Source organism: Anas acuta, chromosome 4 (genome assembly GCF_963932015.1).
Source record: "Anas acuta chromosome 4, bAnaAcu1.1, whole genome shotgun sequence".
NCBI classification, from domain to species: Eukaryota; Metazoa; Chordata; class Aves; order Anseriformes; family Anatidae; genus Anas; species Anas acuta.
In genome coordinates this window covers 2,873,467-2,886,896 of record NC_088982.1, presented here as the reverse complement: position 1 = coordinate 2,886,896, position 13,430 = coordinate 2,873,467, and the positions used below count along the sequence as shown (strand labels likewise).

Below are 13,430 nucleotides of genomic sequence, written 5' to 3'. Positions count from 1 at the left end.
CAAGACACAGAGGTGTACACAAAGCCTGCGCGCTGTTTTCTGCAAGCAGCTGTCCTAGCACAGCAGAACAAGCTCGCAGTGCACAATGAACACGGTGTTATTTGTTACCCTCGCACAGACTGAGGGCCCTCTGGAAATCCCAGGGATTGAACGGAAAACCTCCAGCCCTCCACTGGCACACACGAGTCTGTTGACTCCTTTATCACATTAAAAACAAGACGACTTCTCATCTCCGCAACTCTTTCAATGGCATTTATTTTACTGCGAGAATAGTTTAGGACAGAACAAGAAAAATCATGGCAAAATCAAATTTTTGGTTAACGAAGAGGCTTCACAAGCCTGCAATCAAGTAATCTCTGCTGGTGACCGCTGCACAACACGGTAGCGACACCGATCTCTCACATCAGTGTATGCACAGCATCACACCGAGCAGCAGTGCAGAGATTACACAGGAAATATGCTTCCTTCCATTGTTCTGCTGCTATCTCACCTCCCTGATAACACAGCTTTCAGTCTACTTAATTCACCTCTAAGTTTGGCAGCGACAAAGCCAGCTCCCCTGTCCTCCCCAATTACCGCATATCCACAGAGATTCTGTTGAATACAGAAAAGAGAATTAACAAAGCATCAATTAGGCTATTAAAAAATAAATATTCTTATGCAGGAAATACACTGACAGCTATAATTAAGATATTAATAATCGTTTACTTGTAACGTTAATTGCGTGACTCATCCTGCCTGAATTTTTATACATCCAAAACACAAAGGCCACGGAGCGGGGGTGTCTGAGGCCTTCAGACACACTGAGCTGGCTCTTACTTCGGAGGATGAATCATCAGAACCTGGTTGGTATCATTAGGATTGTCCTGCACAATAAATGCGGCGAGTTAGCCTTTCCCTGGAGGTGTCTCTGTCTCTTGGCTACGGAAAAATAACACAGCTTGGCTGCAAGTAAACTTCTGACATCGTATAAAGGAAACAAAACATTGACATAGCAAAGGTTTTCTGAAATAACCTCCAGAAGTTTTAAAAACAAAGCACTGCAGAAGGTTTTTGCATTTCAGTAAGAACAGAGACGCACGTGCAGTGTTTTCTTTTTGTTATATCCTTCCAACATCAATGCAGAAGGCAAAATCCACAAGCCTCATCCCCACAGACCTACTGTTCCAGGCTGCGTTTGTCATCGCCGCAGTTATACAGCTATGTGAGAGCAAAGCCAGCCTGCAGAATCCAGAATGCAATCAGAGCCAAATATATCATCAAATATATTATCAAATGTATTTAAAATACATCTGAGACATCAGAATTTGGAAACAACAAGAAGTATGGGTACAGTCACACCACAGTGACTGCCAAGATAAAGTAGGCAGGTACCAATTACTGATATCCCTGAGGTCACACGAGTGTTTAAGCCCCAAGTTCTTTGCGAGCTTCTGCTGTACAATTTTTACATCAGCTCTAAAGAACCAAAAGCAAAATTTCCAATTGAGTCTTGCAGCTAATTTTCAATTTTTGCATTTTCAGTCAAGTTTTACAGCTCATCTTTAAACAAAGCGTCCTGCCTCCAAACACCACAGATGGACTACAGGAGTTCCTGCTTGCTTTTTATTTATGTGGCTTATTCACTAAAAGATTAAACTCCCTCTGTATTTTCTCGTGTCACAGCTTCATGCCATAGTTGGAGCAACAGCTTGGCTGTCAGGCTGGAGGTTGATCAGGGAATTGCTTGCTTGGACCAGCTCGGCGATGGAGACTCGTCCCCTCTCCTTGATATACCGAGCCACGGCAGCCATCTCCTCTGGCGTGATGTAGATGAACTTTCCTCTGTCATCAATCACACCTACGGGGGAAAAGAAAGGACCTTGAAGTCAGCACTTTGGCTCCTCTCACTTCCCGACAGACATCAGTTACTTCTTTTTGGAAGGGCCGTTTGAAGTGCTGAGGCTGCATTTCATATCTAGGGCAGGCAGAACAGCACGCCAGCAGCCAGGCTTTTATTTCCATCTCTGTTGTTGGGCTTCTGAATGGGGCTCTGACAATACCTGACTGCCTGGGTAAGAGTAATTTGGTTCAGCAAGTGATGCATTTTTTTTTTTCACCGTGCGTGGCTGGCTGGGAGTATCGCAGCAGCTACTTCAGGTACCTTGCATTGGTGCTGACATTCCAGAAAGAAGGAAAAAAAGCAAAGCAGGAGGACCCAGGAGGAGATTCAGAGCTCCTCCAGAGCCCAGCTCTGCCTTTCCACCATACCCTGTGAAAGCTCAGCTTCTGTATTTTGGTTGCTCCATCAAGAGCGAGAACAGACCTCTCTGCTCGTAACACATTATGGGATCAAACGTAAGGCAGGGAGACTTACTGGCATGCCACAGTCATATCCAGCACAGTGTAAATCCTTATGTTTTAATTCAGATCACTTTTAGGTCATTTAAATGGGTTTGCACAAGCACCCAGCGAGAAACAACTATCAGGTCAGTAAATGTCTGCATTGGCACCTCCACTACTTCATTCTCAGAAAGAAACAGACCGACCAGCAATAAAAGCGTCTTGTTCAGACAGGAGCTACCCGCGTGCTCAGCCCCTGCTTACAGTCCAACTTTGATTGTGTAGGTCTGTGGCTAGGAACGAGCACTTCACTTCCTGCAGCTCTAAGCTTCGGAGAGCTCTGAGGTGTTTGCTTATCCCACAGCACGCCGTACCCCTGCACTGGCCACTTCATCTTTAAAACAGGCGTGCAAACTACCTCCAAAACATCCAAATGATTCTTTAGAAGTCCGGCTTTGGAGGACAGGATTTGCAGCTGGGTGCTCAGTAACCCGCCTAACAAAGTGTAAAGCAGAAATTTCACAGAGCCACAGTAAAGGCATTTTCTGCACCACCTATTCACCAGCTAAAATACACCCCCATTTGTGTTTTGGCTGTCACCTGTTAGAGTGCCATCTGCCATCAGGTCCTGGATTCTGTTAATTGCTTCCTGTTCAGGAGAGAAAAAGGAATAAACTGGTCAAGAGGAAGGCAAAAAAAAAAGATTTCACACATTCAGACAGACTAGAGAAAGCTGCTTACACTTAATTCCTCAGCATTAAACACTCCAGTGAAGGATACACATCAGCGTTTCCACACAGATGGATGCAGTAAGCCCTTTGTCAGAAATGGTTTGCTCTTAGAAGGATGATGTGAACCTCTGCAACTTGGGGTGTTCACAGAACTTCTCTACCCTCAAAAGAGGCTTTTACCTGTAAATTACCTGGCTGTATCATGGAAGGGGGGCTATTACATCTTCCCAGGGAAAGGCTGTATGTGCCAGTGCAATATGCCAGTTCCAGAACCTGGTTACACTCCTTACATTCCAGAGCTTTTATATTTATTTTTTTATTATTATTTTTTTTTTCCTGCTCCATTTCAGAGGAGACCTCTTCTACCAAGCCAAAGAGCACTTTGGTTAATTTCTTGCTGGGTTAACTCTCTGGCTACTCCAAGCCCACAGTTTCACTACGTGTTAAACTGCTATCTAAGTTTGGATAACCTTGGTTTCTGCTTCTCTCCATCCACTTGCTACCATAGGAAGGGATGCCACCCGCTGGATCAGGTTGCTCAAGGCCTCATCCAACCTGGCCTTGAACACCTCCAGGGCTGGAGCATCCACACCATGAGCTCACTTTGACAGGCTCTACGTGGTGCAGAGAGGGTCAATGTTCTTAAGTAATGCACCACAAGTTACAAATTCTTACGTGTTCCAAGAATACACAAGCAAGAGGAGCAAAACAGCTCCTATCTATTGACTGCACACAAACATAACAACGTGTACAGTTATGCAGGCAGAATCTCAGCTTGTTTTACCTCTGCTCCAGATTCCCAATACCCCAAATTGCGTTGTTATTGGATTTGCAAAAATTTGTAAGCTCCGTTAGCCAACAAGCAGCTGTGCCAGAGGCAGACCGAGCACTTTTCACTAACATCCCGGTACGCCAGCAATCTCTTGCTGGCTTGATGGTTCTCTGACAAATGGCCACATTTCCTGCGCTGGCTTTGCTGACCTGCACAAAAATCCAAGCATTTTCAGCAGTTGCGGAGATGTTATCCTTAATTACCCACTTTCTCTCTCATGCTTTTAAAGTTATTGCTTATAACTGCCCCCCGAAAGGCAGTACTTACCTGTGTCCTTAAACCCAAGTGGGAAGCTAAGTCCTCCAGCTGAATTACCTTTGTTTTCTACGGAAACAAACAAGAGTTATGTGCAGCTGATGAACTCGAGGGTTAGCATATCTTTTTCCTTTCAAATAAAAATGCATTTAATTGACAAAGTAGGACCTGTCGTTCTAACTTTTCATAGCAAGCAGTTCTCTGTGGCAAAAACCTCTAAGGGACATCACTGAAACCAGTCTGCTCCGTGGCAAGACTGGATGCTCTGACCCACTTCAGCGAAGGCTCAAATACATTTGTCAGGGCTCATCCTGAACCTTTTATTCTGTTACAGGACACGCGAGCACAGGCGCATTAAGCCTCTGTTCTCCCTGCCCCCAAATTTCTCAACTGCCACCTCTAACCCCCAGTGTGCTTTGGCAAGATCCCTTTTTGTTTGGGAGATGTTTCAAAACCCCTTTTAAAACGATCACTGGCCTGTACACTGAACTTCAATGAGGTTAAATGTTAAATGCTTTAGTTTGTTTTATGAATGCCATGTGTATTAACGGCATAATCACCTTCCTAAGCTAATGAAGATATTGTTAAACCAGTCAGAGCTGGGCGTGCGCTGCTAGCCCACTCCTGCATAAGCAGCGTGATGGTGTCTGAGAATGAAGGCAGATGCAGAAACTGCAAATTCTCATTTTGCTTTTGAAAGAGACTTGCAGCAGCCTTTCTCAGGCAGGAGCCAGTCACCAGGGCTCACATCTGGTTTTACGCTTCTCTGTAGCTCCAGAGAATTACACAGAAAACACCTGGTGCACTCATCTGGAGCTACTTGGTTCCTGTTTTCTGGTCTGCAAAAAGTTTTAGAAACTCATCTGTTTCGTGCAGCACCGCTGTTTGTATAGACAAAGGATGCACTGTTGTTTGTAAGGAATTTGGGAAATATAAAACTTCTGAAAACGGTTCAGTTAGCGTTCTGGAGGGCGCTGCTAGGAGCTGTACATGTAAAGCCACATTTACGTTACTGGATGGAATGCTACAAATGACAAACGCATTTGTTTCTGATCCTGAGAGCACACTGGAAGGACACTGAAAGACTAAAGAGGCTGAAATAGATGAACCTTTTTCGTTAATGAAACCAGGCAAAAAAAGAAAAAAAGCCACACACAGACTTAGCAGTTGTGAAGTTTGATGCAGCCAAGCTAGAGAACTGAATACCATGGACTGAACACATGGACTTGGAACCAGTCCATGGAATTCAGTTCTCAGAGCTGGGAACTGCCAAGGTTCGTCACATCTTCTTTTAAAAGGGCAGGGGGTGCAAAGCCACATCCAAATGAGAAAACCAGGATTTAAACCTTCGCTTCCAGATATTCACCCTCAGGGACCAAGTTCACTGGAAGCTTTCTACTACAGATCCTGCTGTGAGTAAGAGAGCAGAGGATGGGATGGAATCAGGACCCACTCCCCCGCCACTCTGAAATATAATCACATTATCAGGTCCCAAGCCAGCACGACACCACCACACACTCCACATTTTAGAGACAGGTTTAACTTTCAGAGAGCAATATATATAACGTCCATGCTTTACCAAATCCATTTAACTTTAGGTGTGCTTCCACTGCTGTCTCCAACGAGGTTGGAAACAAAGCAAGAGCTCCCAGGATTAAGAAGAAGAGAACTTTTTTCCTTATTTTGCAAGCATAAGTTTTGTTGGAGAAAAAAAAATAAAAGGAAAGGAAGGAATAAAGCCTCTGAGTCCTTCTCTATCCCTTTCCAACAGCGACCACAGAGCTTGGAGTTTTAATCTGCTGCCTATAATTCAGAAGCACTCAATGATACCCTGTCATGTCTTTAACCTCTGCCCACTTATTTTTCTTTTCCGAGGTGCTGAGATAGCTCACAGGTGTGTCATGTGCACCGCTGACTAAGATGGCCCCAACGGAAGGCAGATGTTCAGCTTTCAGAAGGGCAGAACAGGGGGCTTCGATCCTTTCGGTGCCTCTGAGCAAAATCCCTTTTAAAGCAATCCCACAAGGCAGGGCTGGAGAAAAGAGACCGCATCTCACTCCGAACACCCTTAAGAATGAAGCATGAGGTGAGCTACCTCCAGCCAGTAATATCAGTGAGACAGATTATTCTACAGAAAGGGCTAAATCCAATTTTATTTTTTAAAGTGCCAATTGCTCTTTCAATTCTATAAGTTTTGCAGGCTGCTACTAGCAAGCTTAGCTTTGCTTCTTGATAGCAAGTCAATAGTTTTTGGGAATAGAACAGATGATGGGGGCAATGCAGAGCCTATGCATGAAGCATCCTTTCAAGATTAAAAAAATAATAAGACTTGTAAAAAGAAAGCGATGCCCCAGTTCTACAACTGAGTTCTGCATAGGAAGCCAGGTGTTGAAGCGCTTCTGAATTTGGTGCTTCGGCACAGGCTTAATTTCTCTGACGTCAAGTAAAAGTGACTAATATAAAACTATACGTGTGCTTAAACACTGAACTGAGACTTTGTGACTAATCTGTTCCAGCCATTAGAGCCACCGGGGCAACGTGCAGAACAAGAGCCTATTGTGTGATCCCTCGGAAGCCTTTCCAGTTTTAGTGGGAGATCCCAAGGGACACCGACATAACCTATTGTTCCACCTGCTGTTATCTCCGGCCAGCTTGTTTGTGAGTCAAGAGCAGCACAATTTTGTTAATTCAGGGTTTGAATTAACCTCAAAAGCCACAGAAGGGAACATGCGACTGGGATCACACCACACCACGTAGTCCCTTTCCACAGTAAGGGACTGAAACAGAGGATGTCTTAGCAGACGTGGCCACTTCCAAGTTCCCCCCTCTTTCAGAGAAATCCTTCTGGAGCACTGGAACCACTGCATGGCTCCGAAATGAAGTGTACTGATGGCTCACTTTCACTTTACAGTTTTAATTAGGCTTTTTAACGAGCTTTTCCATGCTATTCTCAGCCATCTCACCTGCATTTCGTGGTGTTTCTGAGCTGAGCTGACTGGCTTATGCTGGGGATGCAGTAAGTGATCAGGGGCTATTTTTTTTTGGGTTGCAGCAATGAAGATGTGCCCTAACTCTGAGTGCTGCTAGCTTAAACATTTCCGAATTACCACCAGAGATCAGGTATCAGGAGACCTTTCTGATCAGGAGATCAGAAAGCATTTGACAGAAGTCATCTTGCCACCTCCCTGGTCTGGTGGGAGGTATCCCTGCCCGTGGCAGGGGGGTTGGAATCAGATGATCTTTAAGGTCCCTTCCAACCCAAACCATTCTATAGATTCTGTGAAACGAACGCAGCCTCCTACTGTGGCCCTACAGCAATGGGATATACCAAAAGTCCCAAAGACAGCCAAAGCAGAGAGCAGCACAGCAGAAGATGCTTGCAGTATAGCTTTGTGGTAACCCTGGAACCATCAAGGCATTTTCCAGACTTGGACAGCAATCACTCAAATTGATTCCCGGTGTAAAACGACCAGGAGAGACAAATACATCTGTAACTCCGAGTTCTTTGTGGGGTAGTGGAGATGCAAAACCAACCCAGAATGTGGGATTTTAGGTTAATGGAATGATTAGGAAGTTGATTATTATGATTAGGTGAAACTTTTCACACACTCGCAATATGTTCTCAGACAAGAGTCCAGTTTCCACTAAAGGCCCAAAGGGACTAATGAGGACAAAAGATTTGCATGACTTTTGTTAGACTAAGAGTAGAAAAGTACATTTGAATTTGGATGTACCGACAGGGGAGGAAGAAGCATTTGTTGTTACAGATCAAAAGTGGAAAACCTCATGAACACATCACAGGTTTTAAATAACCAACCATGTCATATCATGAGAGGTAGACTAAAACACACCCTGTTAAAAACAAGTGATCTTTTCCTTAAATACCCCTAAAAAAAGCCATCGAGACAGCGTTGTCATTTGCACAAATAAAAGCAAGAAAAGAAACCACGCAGAAGGTTTGAGTGACCTTTACGATGCCGGTGTTTCAAACAAACACATCCTGCATGGCTGGCCACATGCTGGCACAGCAATTCTCATTCATGCTGAGCTGAGATGTGGAGATTGCTTTCTACATCAGTAGCTGATATTCACAAACAAAAAGCTCAAACGTCCCAAATCTCACTCAACAGCAAATGTTTCTGTTCATAAACTCTGAGGGTGCCCCACCAGGTGCAGAGTTCATGCACACCTACCTTATGAATTAGGGTAGGAGCTACGATCTTGCCCCCAAAAGCCAAGACAAAGCTATAATTAATGTCACGTTAACGATGATGGACACATTCATGCATGATTAAGTGAATAATGAAGGCTTTATCTAAGCCACCACTTTTGTTACTTCTTGAATATTTAAGTAAATTGAAGAGGAAGTAAGGATTTCCCTTCTTTCTGCAAGTCAGCTCTTTGACACAGCTATTTCACACATGGAAGGTGGAGAAAGGCCAACTTACCTTAACATACTCGAGAAATTCCATTAGAAAGCTGCGAGACTGGATACAGCAAGGAAAACAATTGTTATTTTAAATTCATAAACGTTAAATGCATCAGAAACTTGCTTAGTACAAATATTATAAGAGTGTAGCATGCATACTTCTAAAGTTTTACAAAAACACACAGAGAAGGAGATTTTGAAATGGAGAAAAAATAGATTTAATCTTAACTAGAAATATATGATAGGTATTTTCTAAGCCAGAACATTGCTCAAGCACAATTTGTGTTTAAGGCTTTTTTTGAAAGGAAGGAAATCCCGGAATCTTTTCTTCTTTACATCATACGTACTCTGAAATAACCACATCTGGGTGAGTCTGTGCATCGTGTATTAAGTTACATATATACACTGAGGACATTTTGTACACTTTTGTGAAGTACAGAGTGATTCAGGAGATGGCTCAGGCAGATGGTCAAGTGTAGCACACAGCTGCACAGCACATGTGGAAGCTCGAGCCCTTTTCAAAGCTATGCACCTGAAATCCGGTATTTTAATAGAAGTGGCTCAATTTTCAAAGGCAATGCAAACAAGGTGCATTTCAGCTAACAGGAGATCGGGTTACCCTGCAACCCTGGAAATCAATCAGCCTTAATTAACTGCCTAACTGCGGGCTCAGGCCCTTAACTTCAAGCAGGGGTTTCGGCAGGCTGCCCCCAACCCCACATGGCAGAGCTTGCCGTTGTAACAGGACACCAAAACGCCTCCGTGCATCATCAGCCACCAGACAGAAGGACGGCCTGGCATCTTTCAAAGGCGGATGTCTCCAAATAACCGTGTACCTGTGATTGTTTCTGAAGACGACTTTCAAATCGCCTGCTATTAAAGTTTTACCTCCCCGCCCTTACCAAAGATATTTTATGTTGAGATCTGTGCATCAACTGCCTCCCAGGCTCCTCTGAACCAGGAACACCCTTCTCTGCTCCCACATATAGAAAAATTAATTTCTCCTTGTCTGTGCTCACGCAGTTGCCTGTCAATAAACACTTCCTAGCTCCTGGTTTTGAAGGAATTTTCAATAGCAAGATACAACTTCTTGGTGTTAATCCCAGCATGATAGAGGAATTTCTGCTAAAAGGAAGGGTTCCTCCTCAGGGAGAACATACGGCTAAGGTCAAGGTGTTCTGAAGAATTACAAACACCTCAGCCCAAAGCCACTCCCAGTCGTGCTAAGTGCAAACCCATTCAGTTCAAAAGGGGCACTTGAGCAGAGGAGCAAGGGGAACAAACCCACAAAACCCTGGAAAAAAAAAAAGTTACCCATCATGAAATTGATAGGATGGCTCCAATCTGACAGCTGCCACCCCGGAGCCATTTCAGCATTTGACAGCAATTAAAATTAGTCTAACGTGTCTTTTTTTTTTTCCTCAGCAGACTAAGAACACTGCCTCCCACAACAGAACCTTTTCAAGTTTGCAGCGCTATTATGTCAAGTATCACATTTCAACCACCATCCCCAGCAGCTCGCCTGCAGGCAGCCACAGGAGGAGCAGGCTAGAACATTATGCAGGCTTCGAAACGCTATCAAAACCAACAGGCACTTGCAACACCAAACGGACAGCTTTCCAGTGGAAAACCCACAGGCACCTAAGCTGTGTCCTGTTATTTCTCGTACTAGAAGTGTTACAAGTTTTGTCCCAGCTTGATTTTTTCATTTGATTTCGCAGCAGCTCTGCTCCTCCAGAAAATAACAACAAAAACCTAACAATTTCCCTGAAGATATGTGGACAAATTTAGCCCTGCTTTCACCTGGCTTACCAACACACGGTACATGGGTAGGGCAGAGCTGACAACAGTGTAAGGATGTCTGACTCCTGGGATGAGTTTTATTTCTGTCCTTACACGAAGGGAGGAGAGGACTCATTTCCAGAGACATGCACTTGCCTTAGAACTGACAGTCTGGAGTGAGGAACTGCAGTATTCCCCAGGAAATACTCCAGGTGAACGTGTACCATCTACAGAGCTTAACTTTTAAAAGCAAAAACATTTGGTTTGATCCCATTTTACAAGAGGCAGAATGTAGCAAGGACGATCCAAGTCTAGCAAAGACAAAGGAAACTGCAGTAACGGACTAAGGTACCTACCTCTTCCTCTGTCATTTTTTCTTCCACCCCTTCCTCTTCAACTACAAAACTCTCCTTCAGCTTCAGGTACTCTTCATACTCTCTTTTCTCCTCTTCTTCTTTTGCCTTCCTTTTCTCCTCTTCCTGGACAGGAAAGATGACAAGTGGTCAGTTTGCTCCTCATCCAGAGGAGGTTTAGCTCTAAGTGCAGGAGCATCTCCTTTATCTGCAGCCTGGTTGCACTGTGACAGCAGACAAAAAGCTTCCAGAACGCATCTTAAGTTCTCCCTTGATGGCATCATTAAATTCACAAGCTGCTCTGCCACCCTTAAGACAGAAACCATCTGACAAGGTGATGTAAGCTCGCTCAGAATACACCTAGGCTGGCTCTAAAGAGGTCTACCACAGGGAAAAAAAAACCCTCTTATATAGCAAACTCTTGTCTTAATTTGCATGAACACATTTCTTCTGCAGCTCCCGTGACAGGAAGTTCCTGCCCCTAAATGTACTTTGATGCAATATCCACATTTGCAGCAACTAGCCCCAATTTTGCTCTGAGCTGTCTGGGGTCCGATGGGAGGGATCACAAAGAGTTATCCTGGTGCCCACTTGTGTGCATGAGGTAAGAGTTTCAGGTAAATCTCTAAAGACATGCAAGCAAGATATGTCTGCATGGGATATAAATAACCACAGCAATTGTTTTGTACCTAGGGAGAAAGATGTGATTGCGTTAAAAAAAAGTAATTTTACAAGTTTGACTGTTAATCAAAGCCTACAGGCTCCACTTTTAGTTATGTGCAATAAAAATACTTTCGGTTACCTAAAGTGAGAACAATGTCAAAGTTTTCAAAATCACATGCAAAAAATAAAGTGCTGACCCAGAAAACTCTAAGCCCCAAATCAGGGGAGAGGTGATGCACGCTGGGCAATGAAGAAGAGTCACCCATCCACGGCCAAACTGCAATGTCAAGTTTTTAATGTGACAGGTTACATAAAAAGTATGTCAAATAAGAACAGGATTTTACTTGGCACTCATCGTTTTGCAGCTTTCTGTGATTTTATTTCAACATTTCTTTTGCTAGTCTCAAAAACTTACACATTTGTCTTCACCCAGAAGGAAAAGGTTTCCTTACACCAGTTTCTGCTGCAGAGAAATTTGTTAGTGCAGCACAGAGGACAATGAGATTCCAGCTCCACCAGCCTCTGCTTGCTGTCACATCGCAAAAGACTGATTAATACCTAGAAATGTGAGTTCTTCGAGTTTAAGTGAGAGCCTCTGTGCTTTCCTTTACTATCAGCACAGGAATCGATCCCCTAAAGAACAACTGTATTGATTCCTAAACACTTGTCACCCTGCATCTGTGACACTAATTGGTAATTGCTTCCCTAAATGGCTCGAAAGCAAACACTTGTTCCATTAAGACAGGAACAGGTCATCAAGCATACTGAAAAATGGCTGTATTTAAAAAGAGAGCATGTAAAACAAACCCAGCAGGTATCAGAGATAGGCACGGGAGTGATGCTCTTCAATTAAAACTGCAGAGAGAGAAAGTATATTAGGTCCCAGCTACATTTAACCAAACTTCTGAGAAGTCACGAAAAGGAATGCCAGCAACTTTCAAGGATGAGAAAAGCAGGACTAAGAGGATCTTACTGTATCTGAAAAGTCAAAGCCATTTTTAACCTCTATCTCATCGAAAAAAAAAAAAAAGAATTACAGATCTGAGGAAGCTCTTGAGACAAAACGAGACCATTTTCTGGGTCATTCATCACCGTAATGATTATTAGCAAAAGCCCAGCAGTAATTTTTTCCTTGCGTTACAGGTGCCAAGAACAACATAACCACATTTCATTTGGAAGCGACAGCAATTGTTCTTTCTTGTAAGTACATCAAATTGAATCTTGATCCTGGAAATACGAGAACAAGGTTCTTCCCCTGGTCTATTACAGAAGTTGTGATTTAACGGGAGTTGAAATGAGAAAAAAGTGGCAAAAATTGAAAAAGTGCTCAGGCAAGTAATTTCTAGATAGGTCTATGAAAAAAAATATTAAAAAGGCAGTGTCTGATTTACAGCAGAGCAACAACTGAGCACTATTTTCCTGTTTGGAAGATCTAACAACAAACAAACAAGACCCATTCTCACCTTCCTTACCTGCCTGAAGAACAGAATCTTATTTTTTTTAAAGCATAGCTGCACACTCATATCAGTAATTCCATTTTCACCACACACTTGTAGGTGTGTCTGCTGCGAGACCAGCAAAGCACTCAGCTACCAGTCCTGCATTTGTGGTTTCCTTAAAAACCCCAATCTGCTTGTTTTCCAGCTCCTACATTTTCACACTGTGAGGGTCTGCAACGCCGCTTTGATAGCTACAGCATGTCAGCCCTCTGAGCCTTGTGGCTCCTGCTGGTTGGAGAGGCCTCCATAACGCTCAGTATTTCCAGAAGCTTTTTCAGCAAACAACTCAAAACTTGGCCACTCCCTGCACTGCCTCACGTACCTTACTACCTAAACCGAACCACGATTGAAGCTGTAAAAAGAAAAGCTCATCTGTAAGCTGGTTCAAAGCAGAAGGAGAGACGACTTTGTACAACTGCACTGGGAAAAGCAACCAGCAGGAGGTGGGCAGGGGAAAACCTGCTGCAACCCCACTGTCTGTTAGCAGGTCATTTCAGAGAGTTTTACACCACCACACTGGGGCATGTGGAAGAGCGCCAGGCACACAGCAGCTGCATGGGAGGT

General features: G+C 43.7%; 1 protein-coding gene across 1 annotated transcript in view; it reads right to left on the bottom strand.

Moving 5' to 3' along the window:
- Nucleotides 1-231: 231 nt before the first annotated feature.
- The window catches only part of DDRGK1 (DDRGK domain containing 1), a 36,453-nt gene continuing 23,254 nt past the window's right edge, over nucleotides 232-13,430 (bottom strand). Inside the window, exons 5-9 of the mRNA XM_068679542.1 lie at nucleotides 10,708-10,830; nucleotides 8,589-8,627; nucleotides 4,153-4,209; nucleotides 2,923-2,971; nucleotides 232-1,840 (exon numbers count right to left, since the gene is read on the bottom strand). Of these exons, the coding sequence (XP_068535643.1) occupies nucleotides 1,668-1,840; nucleotides 2,923-2,971; nucleotides 4,153-4,209; nucleotides 8,589-8,627; nucleotides 10,708-10,830 (441 nt within the window). The 3' untranslated portion in view covers nucleotides 232-1,667. The remainder of the gene's footprint in view (nucleotides 1,841-2,922; nucleotides 2,972-4,152; nucleotides 4,210-8,588; nucleotides 8,628-10,707; nucleotides 10,831-13,430) is intronic.